This window comes from Verruconis gallopava (assembly GCF_000836295.1).
Source record: "Verruconis gallopava strain CBS 43764 unplaced genomic scaffold supercont1.4, whole genome shotgun sequence".
Lineage (NCBI taxonomy): Eukaryota > Fungi > Ascomycota > Dothideomycetes > Venturiales > Sympoventuriaceae > Verruconis > Verruconis gallopava.
Window position 1 is genome coordinate 1,093,626 of NW_015622140.1, and position 11,977 is coordinate 1,105,602.

The following is an 11,977-nucleotide window of genomic DNA, read 5'->3' on the forward strand; positions in this document are numbered from 1 at the left end:
AATTTCTGGAGCTAAACTACAATTGGTAGCCTTTCAGCCTACCTTCAATCTGCCTGCTTCCAAACACAACTTTGGGCACGACGAAGAATGCGGCGGCTAGAACAAACGAGAGCGGTAGGGAATCTTTGATTATTCTTACGGAAAGAATTCACGCTTGAGGCCAAACTTGGTATCTTTATGGTATTCTAACTCCAGCCATCATCGCGATGCTTTCTCCCAGTTCTTAAACTGACGCCAACCCATGCATAGTACATAGCAAAGTTGTTCAAGGTCCTCCCTTTGGTCTCTGGGCCTTCGGTTGAATTCTTCGTGGTCGCCATGACCACAAAACGTACTCGTCACTTCGTGGGTCGAACGCTGCGGACACATCTAATGTGACCCTACCATTCGTCCCAATTACTTCAATGAGACCAGTCACAACTACACTTCCGCGTGGAGGTTCGATAGGCGTGGGACCTCTGTTCTTCCTGAGGTTGTGGAGAAAGAGAGCAAGTGTGACTGGCTTGTTCTCGCCACGGGGGACAATTGACGGCAATCGTGGGATGCTGGGTTCAGAAGATTCCGAATTTGAAGCTTCAGCATTCTGCCCTGATGGCGACGTTATAGGCTGAGGTGGGAAACCTTTTGACAATGGATTCGCTGGCGTTTTTGGTGAATTATTTCCACTGCCAAAGTGCTTCGTATTCGGCCGCTCCCTCAATGAAGCTTTGATGAGAGCCACCTCTGGATCAATCTTGGGTTGCAAACCAAGATATTCACGTACTTTATTCGCCTGGATGTCAAATTGATATTTGATCGATGCCCATGACGCTTTTATGGTTGCTGTAGGAATCATCGTTCGACAAAGCCGCGCATATTCCTTCTGTGATACAGTCTTGACTGACCACGCCACAAACTCGTCGGTGATCTCGATACCGTGAACTTCATAGTCTTGCGGCGGGCCATCCGGGAAGACAATTTCAAGCCAATATCTGCCTTTGCTGACGTCTACAGCTCCAAGTAAACGCTTTGTACCCGGCAATCCCGCAATTTCCGAGCGTATCGCGGAGACGAGGCGACCTGGGCTCAAGTTAACGTACGTTCGATACACCTAGATCAAAACTTACGCTGTACTTCTTTGTGTCTTTCAACTTGCTTCGAAAACTTCATAAACTCCTTCCACTCAGGATCAGATGCACGGTAGTAAGTCCTGGGCTGTTTCTTCGGCCATCCAAAAGGAATGAATAATCCTTCTTCCACCTCTTCCTCTCCTTCCTCAGTCTGCACATCCACTTCGCCATCCTCGCCGACAACTTCCTCTTCCACTTCCTCGAAGGATATCGTTATAAACTCTGGCAGAACGTACTGTAGAAATGCCCAGAAAGTCATCCCGTACAGTAGCCACTTCCGCGATCGCCTCCACGACAGGAGCGGCGGCTTCACGAAACGCACCCGGTAATGCTTCACCGGAGTCCCATTTTGAACCACAGGCGGGGGTCGAATCTGCAATCGTGATGCCTGTTGTAATCGAAACTGCGAGCGGCTCAGGGACGAGAACTGCCGCAGCGCTGGCCGTCTGAACATGTGCGATGGTAATCAGATCGTGAACGCAGGCTGATGTACTGGGTATGCATGGGTGGCGATTCAGATCATTATGCTGCTTTCATCGGCGAAAGTATTGGCATGCGATCCTTGCTTGTGATTCAAAGTAGGGTTAATGTTTATTAGATGTGAAGTGTCGTGTGTTGAATCCAATAATGCTTTCGGCCTTGCAATGAGTGAGTGGCAGACCTGCCAAGACTTGAGTTGCTCCGCCATTGATACAGCTGCGCTCCGGGCAAACACGATCACCACCACTTCCTTCTCACACCTCCCCCTCATAAACGGCACGCAAGATGAGGCTGTTTTCGTTGTATTGGCTGCTTTGCGCAGCTTCGTCAACGGTCGCTGCAGCATCTACTGCTGCGAAGGTTTACGTTTTCGACAGCGAATCTGGACCGTTGGACTCAGCATCAAGCCTGGACACGATTGACGCTGCGACAGCACGTTTGATTCTCGCACAAAGACTGGGCCTAGGACAATATCATAGCATTTTAGGCGTGGACGACGAGTCAATACGACAGATCAATGCATTCAGCTCGAAGCAACAAGCACTGTTTGGATATGATAGGCAATCGAAGCCAGTCTCGAGACTGCTGATTGTGATTGATGGCATGGATGAGCAAGATTGTAAAACCCTCTCGCATTTCACAACTTCGTTCACCGGCTGATTGTAATACAGTCCCAACTCTGAAAGGCTTCCAGACGTTCTCGATCTCTCCTGCGCCTCATCCCGAAGATAGCTTCCAGCTATTCTCTACGTTCGCCTCGGAAGCGGCAAGCATTCCGACGGTTGATGGAGATGACCACCAGTTGCTGAAAGCACTTGCCGCTGAGGCAGAGCATCCCGAGAACACGCTTAAAGCATTTGCCAACAGACGGGTTCTACTGCATGTTAAGACAACTAAGGGAGTAGAGCAGCTCGATCTGTTAGGCAAGACACTGCAAGACGTTTACAGCCTGGCACTTGAGCGGAAGATGTCGCTTTCGATTATGTTCATCCCACGAGCTTCGAAGTCCACCAAGACTTCTAAAAATCCCTTTGGCCTGACCAAGCGTGCCGCAAAGGCGCAAAGAGCCTCCCAAGAACAACCCCTGATATCCAAGCAACAATCAGCCTCATCACCGGGGGCATCCCTCGTAGAGGAAGAGTTCGTGTCTCCATTTCTCGCCAGCAAGGTCCTCAGTGGCCCTATCCCAACGTGCTTCTCATCACGTTCAGCCTGCGAACGTGGCACAAATAACTGTACTAGCCACGGCTCATGTATACTCAAGTGGAGCACAGAGACTACCAATGAGGGTGGCAGTGTGTCGAAGCAGGACTGCTATGGGTGCGCGTGCACCAAGCCAGAGGTGCGTACCAACTCAGATGGCAGCAAGAAGACGACGAAGTTTGGCGGCGCAGCGTGCCACAAGAAGGATGTTGTCTTTCCATTCTGGCTTCTGGCTGGGACGACAATCTTTTTGATGGGTATTGTTGGTTTTGGGTTGAGCATGTTGTACGAGATGGGCAACCAGGAGTTGCCAAGCGTAATTGGGGCTGGTGTTAGTGGTCCAACTGCAAGGTGAATTGGAGGGGTGACAACCCTGTAATTAGACGGAAGGTTAAAAATTGTGAGAGTGGCAGTTCACTGTCGCTTGGATGTATCTATCTATTATCCGGGCGTTTTGAGAAAGAAGGCGAAGACGGTACGTGCTTGTACGGTACGGATCTTGATATATTTTGCAGTATTCGGGTACGCAGTAGTCCATCAACAGAATGTTTGTCCAAAGCCAACGAATTACGGGCCCAGCCCCTTGCGCCTAATGAGATCTCATATGCACCTTGAAGTCGCTACTGGTATAATACAGTATTTCCATGAGTCGCCATGCAGAAAGCAATGCAGAAGAGTGCTACGACCAGATTTCCCTTTTGCTTTCTAGAAACGTAGTGACTTTAGTCAAAATTCATCGCCACCCTTTGATTTCCGAAATCAAATTCGTGCTTCATAAGTCGCCGCCAGGATGTATGCTTAGTGTTTGCCCTTTCCCTTCTTCTTCTTGCCGCCACCTTGCTGGATCCCTTTGTCGGCCGGACCGCCGCCCTCCACGAGCACCGCGTCGTCGTCGCTGGTGCGGCTCGGGGTCTTCGCATGTTGTGCTGTAGTTGCGGTCTCTACGTTGTCGCTTTCAAGCTCCTTCATGAATTCAGCCTGAATGCTCTTCTGCCTGTTCTCCCACCACTCCTTCTCTGACTCCTTCTGCGCCTGGAGCTCGGCCAGGCGTTTGCGCAGCATCTGGTTTTGGGCAATCTCGCTGGCGGATTGGAAGATGGTTTGGCCCCAGCTTGGCGAAAATGCATTGGCCTTGGCTTGGAGATCAGCATGTGGACTGCGTGAGTGCGGTGAGCAATCTGCCACGTACCTCGTTGACAACGTCTCTTAGTTCCTCCTCAATCTCCTTCTCTGCGCGGAGGAACCGCTGCCACAAATCATCACCTACGCTGCCCCTTTGAAGAAGCGCACTGAGGGCTGCCTTGCTGTTTCGTATCGACATTATCCTGTGAATGTCTTCCGTCGCCCGTCTCAGCAATGCGGCTTTGATTACCGACTCAGGGATTTTCGGCTGGGTGTCTGACGGTTCGATGTGCAGAAGAGATAGGTAGATATTTCGCTGAACGTGCGGCCCAAACCATGGCTCTAGAGACGCCGCTCTGGCTGCAGGAGGAACAGTCAATCCTCTTCTTTGGTGCGGGTCGGCGACTTGACATAGAACGTACCTGCTTTTCTTTTACGATAGAGCGTGCTGAAAGCATAGAGCGAAGAGAGCAAGATGCCCAAATATACAATGGGAAGCGCTAGCTTCAGCCAGTTGACCATATTTGACGTGTGATGCACGAGACCCGAAAAAGGCGTTGTAGAATGACAAGAAGAGAAGGGTGGTTGTCGGGCGCTACCTCATGGCGATTTCGAAAAGTTCAAGCTATTTCGTTTGTATGAGCGCGGCGCCGGTCGTGTAAGGGACACGTTGAACGGCCGCAGTCTTGGCACCGCAACTCGCAGCGCAGTCGGGTAACTACGAGCTCGAAACCTTTGGCCGACGAGATGGACTGCAGGCTTGCTTTCTGGTCACTCGTTCTTATATTCAAAGTGTGCCATCGCGAAATTCTGCGGAGGCACGTAGACACGGAGAACACGTCGTTCTAGCTGTCTTGAAGCAAGATTTTGCGTCCACGAGGCTGCACCACAGCCTTGCCTTCAGGCACGATCGAAAGCACTTGATCTCCACATACACGATTCCAACATGGAGACGACCAGGGCTTTGCGCACAAGATGTCTTGTGACGTGCACGCTGGTGAGCAGTTGTACAAACGTGCGCCGTTCAAGTCCGAGATGGCACCTTCGCAAGGCTTTGGAGGGGACATTTGGCCTCTCTATTGCATGTCCAATCGATCCAAACGAGGATCCTACAGGTTTCTAAAGTGGCCAAAATCGATTCAGCTGAGCCAGACCGGGTTTTTGGAGGTGGCTTCGTTACTTCACGTACTCGACCACGGCAGGACAGACTGCCAAATGCAATGCGTGGCTTGAGTCCGCATAGGGCATAGTCAGCGTTTAGGCGGCGGACAGCTCCAGGCTGGAGCTTTCTACGTCAGCCAAACTCCGACCCACTCCCCAGCAAACTCGCCGCTGGAATGCCCTTACACTTTCACCACTTGAACATCTTCACAGAGGCCCCCCAGCTTTCAGCATTCTCTGCCGCCGTCCTGTCTTATTCACCAGTCAAGCTTTCAATTCAGTCGCCGTTCAACCCTCAACCAAAAACATCACCGTGCTGCGTCGTTTCACAAAGCCGAACGCAGCTGTCCCACCATGATACTTCGATTTCGTGGCCGAGATGGCCAGTTCAGACTTGATGTTTCGCCCACAGACAGCTTTGGCGCTCTTGCTCCTCGCATAGCGGAGAATCTGCCCAAGAATACAGATCTATCATCTCTCAAGCTGTCGAATCATCCGCAAGGCGGGGACGCCCGAAGATTCGAGGACATCAAGCACATCCAGGTAGGCCAGGTCGGCTTCAAAAATGGCGACCTCCTGTTCCTCCAGTATGAACCCCTGCGAGAGGTCTCGAACGGCAACTCTATTCCCGCTCCTAGCGCAAATCGAATCAGCGGGCGTCCCGTTGACCCTTCAGAAGCACGTCCTTCCGTCGCCATCGGCTCGCCAACAAAGGTCATAAAGAATCCATGGGAAGTGGTCAAGCAGTCTGCTCTGGATGATGCGTTGGACAAGAAGGACGGCAAAATTGTAAGACCAAAGGATGCAAAGATGTGCAGACACGGTCCGAAGGGCATGTGTGACTACTGCATGCCTCTAGAACCGTATGATCAGAAATATCTAGATGAGAAGAAGATCAAGCACATGTCATTTCATGCGTATTTGCGGAAAGTGAACACGGGCAAGAACAAGCCTGAGCTTGGAAGCTCGTTCATGCCGCCGCTCAGCGAGCCATTCTACAGAGTACGGCCCAACTGCCCATCAGGACATCCTCCTTGGCCAGAGGGGATCTGCACGAAATGCCAACCTAGCGCGATATCGCTCCAACAGCAGCCATACCGTATGGTCGATCATGTTGAGTTCGCAACCCCAGATCTCATCAACGGCTTTCTAGACTTTTGGCGTCAAACGGGCTGCCAGCGGCTGGGCTACCTATATGGCCGTTACGAAGAGTACACAGAAGTTCCCCTAGGTACGAAAGCTGTGGTAGAGGCCATTTACGAACCGCCACAAGTTGATGAAGTAGATGGTCTGTCATTAGGCGAGTGGGAGAACAGAGAGGCAGTGGACGAAGTTGCCAAACAGTGTGGCATGGAACAAGTCGGCGTCATCTTCACTGACTTGACAGACAGCGGTGCAGGAGACGGAAGTGTCATCTGCAAGCGTCATGCTGACTCTTACTACCTCTCCTCCCTCGAAGTGGTCTTTGCTGCACAAGAACAAGCAAAGAAGCCCCGTCCAACGAAATGGAGCGACACCGGGAAATTTGGCTCCAACTTCGTTACGTGCGTTGTCAGTGGCGATGAAGATGGTCAGATCGCCATATCGTCATATCAAGTCTCGAATGCGACGACAGAAATGGTCCGAGCGGAAATTATCGAACCATCGGCTGATCCTGGGGTTATGCTTGTGCAAACAGAAGAGGATGACGAAAAGCTTGGTCGAGCACGCTATATTCCCGAGGTATTTTACCGTAAGATCAACGAATACGGTGCAAATGTTCAGGAGAATGCAAAACCAGCGTTCCCTGTTGAGTATCTTCTCCTTACTTTGACACATGGGTTTCCCACGACTCCAAACCCTCGTTTCGTATCGAATACTTTCCCCATTGAGAACCGTCAACTGATAGGTCAGAGTCAAGATCTAAGTTCGGTTGCTAAAACTCTCAAGTCGGGTGGTTCGTCGACCAGAGGCAAGATTGACCCGAAGACTCTTTCCGACTTCCATTTGCTGTGCTTCTTGCATGGTCTTGGCGTCTTAAGCAAGGTATACTTGAACATAGTTGCTAAATTTCCCTAGAGGTTGTGCTAAGCCCACCATTTAGGACGAAGAAGCACTAGCCTGCAAAGTCGCAATAACCCGTGATCTCTCAGACAGCATGCAACTCATGCACTGCCCGGGCTGGGCGACGCTCATGACAATCCTCGAATCAAGTGGTGAGAGACCTCCCAAGCGGCCCTACGACACGCACGCTGGCTTTGAACCACCACATCATGATCTCAATGGTCAACACAACGCCAACGCTGCTGCTGTCGCTGGCTCTGCACAAGCCCCTATCAATATAGATCAGCTGGCTAAGAGAGTCAAACGGAGCAGCCTAGGATGAGAGAGGACCCGCAAATGCGGTGCGCGAGGCTTTCTCACACGTCCAAAAGCTTGCTTCTTAGGTCACACCCGTCGTCGCCCCAGCCAGACTTCACCATTTTGATGAGCAGGCAATTGGTCCCGATTTTTTTCCGCAAACTGCTTTCGACAGCATGTGAATGATATAGGCACTTATATTTAACAAGAGCAGCACAATGCTGCCTAAGGGTTTCACTCACGCAGGCAATCCAAAATGGAAAGATCTAAATCTTGGTAGACTGGTAGAGGAGAGTGCAAAATTCAGATGCCCGACTATCCTGCGCCTATAGTACACCAAAGAGCTGGTTCAAGGAAGTGTATTTAAAGGTCATCTAAAGTTGCATGTCACGAATCTGGGTGCCACGAGCTATGCACTTCTCATGCTCATTTACATTCTTTGGCGAGCCACAGACTTCAGAACCTCCCTTTTTGCTATCTATTTCTCTGTCTTGGGTGGTGGGGTGCCGCCAGTCGTTGGCAGGCCCATGAAGATCTTGAAGTAGTCTTTCATACGTCAGTAATGGATTTACACGCCTGGTAAAGAAAGGTTAGACTGACCATAGATCATCCACTGAAGGCCGGTGAGGGTGCCAATCATGACAATCCTGACAGGCAAGCCATTCCAGAGACCCATGAATCCAATTTCCTTGTAAATTCTGGCGGTGGCAGCTCCAAAGCCTTCGCCAGGCTGCCTATTCGCGTTGAGTTTGGACACCATAACGTCGGCCGGGTGTGAGACAATGGCGCACAGGATACCGGCGATGTAGCCACCAGCAAACGAGACGCCCGTCTGAGCGGCCTTTCCGTAATCTTCCTTTTTACCTGGCAGGCGCTTATAGATCATCTCGACGGCCGTCTCAAAACTGGCGAACTTCATCATCGTATATGGAATCTGGCGTCCCCATAACGGATATAGACCTTTGTACAGGCCCTTCACGCCTTCCTTGGCCGTGATGATGCTGTAACCTTGGAGTGTACCCTTCGCGAACGGCGGAATGGTGGTCTGCATTCTGACCTTGATGGCCTCAAAGGGACACAGCGCAACGTCAGCGATGAATTCAGCCGAAGCAGAAGCAGTCAGGTACAGGGCTGTCTTGTATCTGTACGCGTTCTGTTCGCCGACCAAGTCGGCATAGAACTTCTTGAAGAATTCATAGCCGCCGTACTTGAAGGCTCCCTGCGCGGAATAACCCCAGAAGGTTGGGCCCCAGCCGGTGTAGATGCCGCGGAAGCCCTCTGCGCGCCCGATTTTGGCCCATGCCTCAAAGTTGCCCTTGTACATCTTGGGATCAACCTGTCGGCGGCATTTGACAAGATCGAGAGGCGTGACGGCCGTGTGCGTAAGGCCCTGCACGTTTTAAGGTTTAGCTCTGTAGAGAATTGGGTCTGTAGGATGGTCACGACGTACGCAAGCCAGCAGTCCTCCAAATGTGCACGCGGCGTAGTACTTTGCACTGTACAGTTCGATTTTGCCAACCTTCTCCTGCGCCTTCGCACTGGCCTTCTCATACTCCTTAACCGCCTTGTCGCTCACTTTCGCAGCCTTGGCCTTGACGTCGTCCGCAGTGCTCCAGGCCGACCAGACATGTTCTGGAGCTTCGCGAGGTGTACGGCGAGGCTGAAGGAAAGAAGCCGGGCTTGAGGCAGAGAATTGAGCGCTGAGCGCGCTTGCCGTTGGGAATACGATGGGCATGGCTATCTCCCTCCTATTCACTTTCTGTGCTTCGGAGCCCTTATATGAGCCAAAGAAGAAAGGCGAATTGAGTACAACGTTTCAGAGCTAGGTCGAATGCTTTGAAGTGGAGAGCTTCCCGCGATGTGGGGCTCGATACAAGTATTGACGTTAGCGCAGGCAAGCGGCGGCTGGGAGACTTGGGGCTTCGATCGAAGGAGTTAAGAAGACGATGAGAAAGCGATTGCCAGCTCCCCTGAAGCTTCTGAGGCAAGTGTAGACTCGCTTTGCTCAGGTACGTATGTGCAAGACAAGGTGTTGTCTGGCTCATCTCCGCACGTCGTGTCAATATGGCGAGATAGACGTTCCCCATATATCTCAATTACATCATCGTGTGGCCCGAGCGCTGTCCTATCTCTTCCAGGACCACTCGCTTCGACTGTGAAAGAACTGATCTCGAGGAATTCATTTGTATTCAGGTCCAAGCAAGTAGCAAAGGTGATTATTAGAGCTGCTCGATTGCTGAGACTATTCATATGCATGCGCCATGTTATGTTATCCAAGGACGAAGGGTATGAATAGCGTCCTTTGTCACTCCCTCTCGGAGAAAAAACAACGAATCCCAAACGCCGATTCAAACCCTGCCGAATGTGCTTCATCCTTGAACTATCGTTGCTGTCATGTCGGCTACCCAATTGTCGAACGTTGCCATCTGATAACACCAAGCTGTTGTTAAGTAACGGCACAAGGTCTATCCTTATCTCATTATTTGCAAGCCGACCTTCTCGGCGGTGCATTCTCCACGACGAGACTCCAAACTATGCGACCACACCAAGGCAACTCGTCAAAATCCAATCTAGTCTCCTCACGAAACCATGCTAGAGGCAGCGTCAGTCCATCTCAACCGACGTAGACCTCGACCAGCGCCTGCCACCATAGCCTCTTTTCCGCATCTACCAACTTCTCCTGCGCCCATACCTAATTCAATGGCCTCTGCGCGACCGTGTTCGCGGCCAGTAATATAACCAGCAGAGAAACTCAGTGCACTAATAAGCACAACAACACCTGCTCCGACAAACCAAGTGAGCAGCGTTGGGTTGACGTCTTCCATCGTCGCGGGTGTCCAATTCGCGGATGTCTTTCTGGCCTTTTTGGTTGTCCGCCTGTCCTTGCTATTGCTTCTTTGCGCTGTAGATGATGTAACCTTACGCTTAGTCTTATCAGGAGATGCCACTGCACTGCTTTCAGCCGACTTTTGGGATGATTGTGTTGCTGGTTTTGCAGGGCTGCCATAAACCGCAGATTCTGGAATCAGGCCGATAGATGTCGGATCTACACGGTTTGAAGTAACCGGCCGTGTGCTGGCCTGCAGAGCTTGCTGGTTTGACTTGGGCAAACCTCGTGCTGCTGCAGCGCATGATAGCAATGTTGACAAGCTGGCTCTAAGAGCAGCATCGTGATCTGCCTGATGCGACGGCGAAATGGCATTGTAAGGTGAATGTTGCTCTCTTGTTGCGTATGAGCCTCGTTGAGAAGGGCGAACCGGGCGCTCAGAAAAGTAGGAGTTTGTAGACTGCTGCTGAGAGCTTGCCCGACTCGCAGTAGGTGGGTGTGAAAAGACATTTGGCTGCGGGGTAAAGTACTCCTCGCCTCGCCTTAGGCCAATCGCTGTAGCATTTTCGTTGTCATCAGCGTCCTCACTAGCATACGCGTTGTCCGAGGACGCTGATGACAGGGTAAATTGTGGCCCTGTTGGCCTCCACTCATGTCGTAGAGGGGATCGCGGCAAGGCCTCATTGGAGGAGGTCATAATACGGTCAGATTCGCTCTCGCTCTCCTCGTACTCTTCTTGACTGCTGGTGCCGGCGTAGGACTGTCTGTTTCCATATGTGTGGATATGATCGTTTGCGCGCTTTCGCGTGCGTCTTCGAAGAAGGTTAGAATCGTGCTGCACGCGGAGCCCCTCGGTGATGATCTCGTCGGCGACAGATGATAAGGAGGATGATGACGGTCGAGACGATACTTCAATCCAGGATTCTACCCCGGCGGCTGTTAGAGTTTCAGCAAAGGACGGGCGTCTTGATCAAACCACCACGGCTGGCATTTGTTTGAAGCACAAGCCTGAAAAGAAACATAGTTGAGCGAGTACATACCATCTGAGCGCAACCTTGGCGCATGTGTCCCGTGAGCACGACGGATATTGGCTTCAATATTGCTGCCAGACGCAGCCGGTGCCGACGGAGAGGCGTTGCAATCCATGGTGAAACAAGCGAAGTAGTCAAGAGGAAGCCAGAGCGAGGGCTACTTAACTTCAACAAGAGAGAGTGAGGGACGGTGCAGCGGCACAGCGATGTCGGTAAAGCGTGACGAGGCTCCGCAGGTGGGCAGACGGATGGTGGGGTTGTACCAGGCTCTCTCCTCAGGCCAGGTGCATTGCGCAAGCTCTCGAAGTCGCACTGGGCTTGTGACGGGCCGACCGTAAGGAGGACACGGTGATATTGTGAGAGAGGAGGAGGAGGAGGAGAGAGGACGTCGCAGGCAGCGTTGAGGGTGTATTGTCAGGTGCAGTTGCGAAGTGAGATGCTGATAGGGTCGGTCGGGGCGGTCAGCCCGCCAACGAGACAGGGTGTCACGCCGCCCAGTCGCCCATGGGCTGGCAGATGCGCCGATCAGCTGTTCACACGCTATCGTTTCGTTGAGACAAACATGACGCAGCAAACCTAAGCCAAATTGCCCGTGGGCTGCTGTCCGTCGTCTTGTCCTAGCGCTGACTGACGGACGCTCGTTATCTCCTTCCGTGTCAACCGTGAGAAGGCCATTGTCGTACGCCCCTCCGCGTGCGAGGCTT

At 51.9% G+C, this 11,977-nt stretch overlaps 6 protein-coding genes across 8 annotated transcripts; 2 read left to right on the plus strand and 4 right to left on the minus strand.

Moving 5' to 3' along the window:
• Positions 1-7: 7 nt before the first annotated feature.
• On the minus strand, positions 8-1,762 carry PV09_01837 (uncharacterized protein). The gene is made up of 2 exons (XM_016354787.1): positions 1,107-1,762; positions 8-1,059 (listed from the first exon to the last, which is right to left on the minus strand). The coding sequence occupies exons 1-2, from the start codon at positions 1,561-1,563 to the stop codon at positions 266-268; spliced, it is 1,251 nt and encodes a 416-aa protein (XP_016217799.1). The 5' UTR covers positions 1,564-1,762; the 3' UTR covers positions 8-265.
• A 63-nt stretch (positions 1,763-1,825) lies between these two features.
• Positions 1,826-3,365, plus strand: PV09_01838 (uncharacterized protein). The gene is made up of 2 exons (XM_016354788.1): positions 1,826-2,208; positions 2,261-3,365. Exons 1-2 carry the CDS (start codon positions 1,875-1,877, stop codon positions 3,145-3,147), a joined length of 1,221 nt encoding a protein of 406 aa, XP_016217800.1. The 5' UTR covers positions 1,826-1,874; the 3' UTR covers positions 3,148-3,365.
• PV09_01839 (uncharacterized protein) lies at positions 3,177-4,533 on the minus strand. Its single transcript, XM_016354789.1, has 3 exons — positions 4,337-4,533; positions 3,982-4,274; positions 3,177-3,923 (listed from the first exon to the last, which is right to left on the minus strand). The coding sequence occupies exons 1-3, from the start codon at positions 4,434-4,436 to the stop codon at positions 3,591-3,593; spliced, it is 726 nt and encodes a 241-aa protein (XP_016217801.1). The 5' UTR covers positions 4,437-4,533; the 3' UTR covers positions 3,177-3,590.
• Positions 4,534-5,234: 701 nt separating this feature from the next.
• On the plus strand, positions 5,235-9,627 carry PV09_01840. 2 transcript variants are annotated; one of them, XM_016354791.1, is made up of 3 exons: positions 5,235-7,100; positions 7,159-7,270; positions 7,431-9,627. In XM_016354791.1, the coding sequence occupies exons 1-3, from the start codon at positions 5,430-5,432 to the stop codon at positions 7,433-7,435; spliced, it is 1,788 nt and encodes a 595-aa protein (XP_016217803.1). In that variant the 5' UTR covers positions 5,235-5,429; the 3' UTR covers positions 7,436-9,627. The 2 variants fall into 2 exon arrangements, with proteins under 2 accessions (XP_016217803.1, XP_016217802.1); XM_016354790.1 differs by having other exon boundaries at positions 7,159-9,627.
• Positions 7,606-9,460, minus strand: PV09_01841 (uncharacterized protein). The gene is made up of 3 exons (XM_016354792.1): positions 8,866-9,460; positions 8,016-8,805; positions 7,606-7,961 (listed from the first exon to the last, which is right to left on the minus strand). The coding sequence occupies exons 1-3, from the start codon at positions 9,148-9,150 to the stop codon at positions 7,894-7,896; spliced, it is 1,143 nt and encodes a 380-aa protein (XP_016217804.1). The 5' UTR covers positions 9,151-9,460; the 3' UTR covers positions 7,606-7,893.
• On the minus strand, positions 9,572-11,901 carry PV09_01842. 2 transcript variants are annotated; one of them, XM_016354794.1, is made up of 2 exons: positions 11,283-11,901; positions 9,572-11,166 (listed from the first exon to the last, which is right to left on the minus strand). In XM_016354794.1, the coding sequence occupies exons 1-2, from the start codon at positions 11,386-11,388 to the stop codon at positions 9,995-9,997; spliced, it is 1,278 nt and encodes a 425-aa protein (XP_016217806.1). In that variant the 5' UTR covers positions 11,389-11,901; the 3' UTR covers positions 9,572-9,994. The 2 variants fall into 2 exon arrangements, with proteins under 2 accessions (XP_016217806.1, XP_016217805.1); XM_016354793.1 differs by having other exon boundaries at positions 9,572-11,178.
• Between the last annotated feature and the right edge of the window lie 76 nt (positions 11,902-11,977).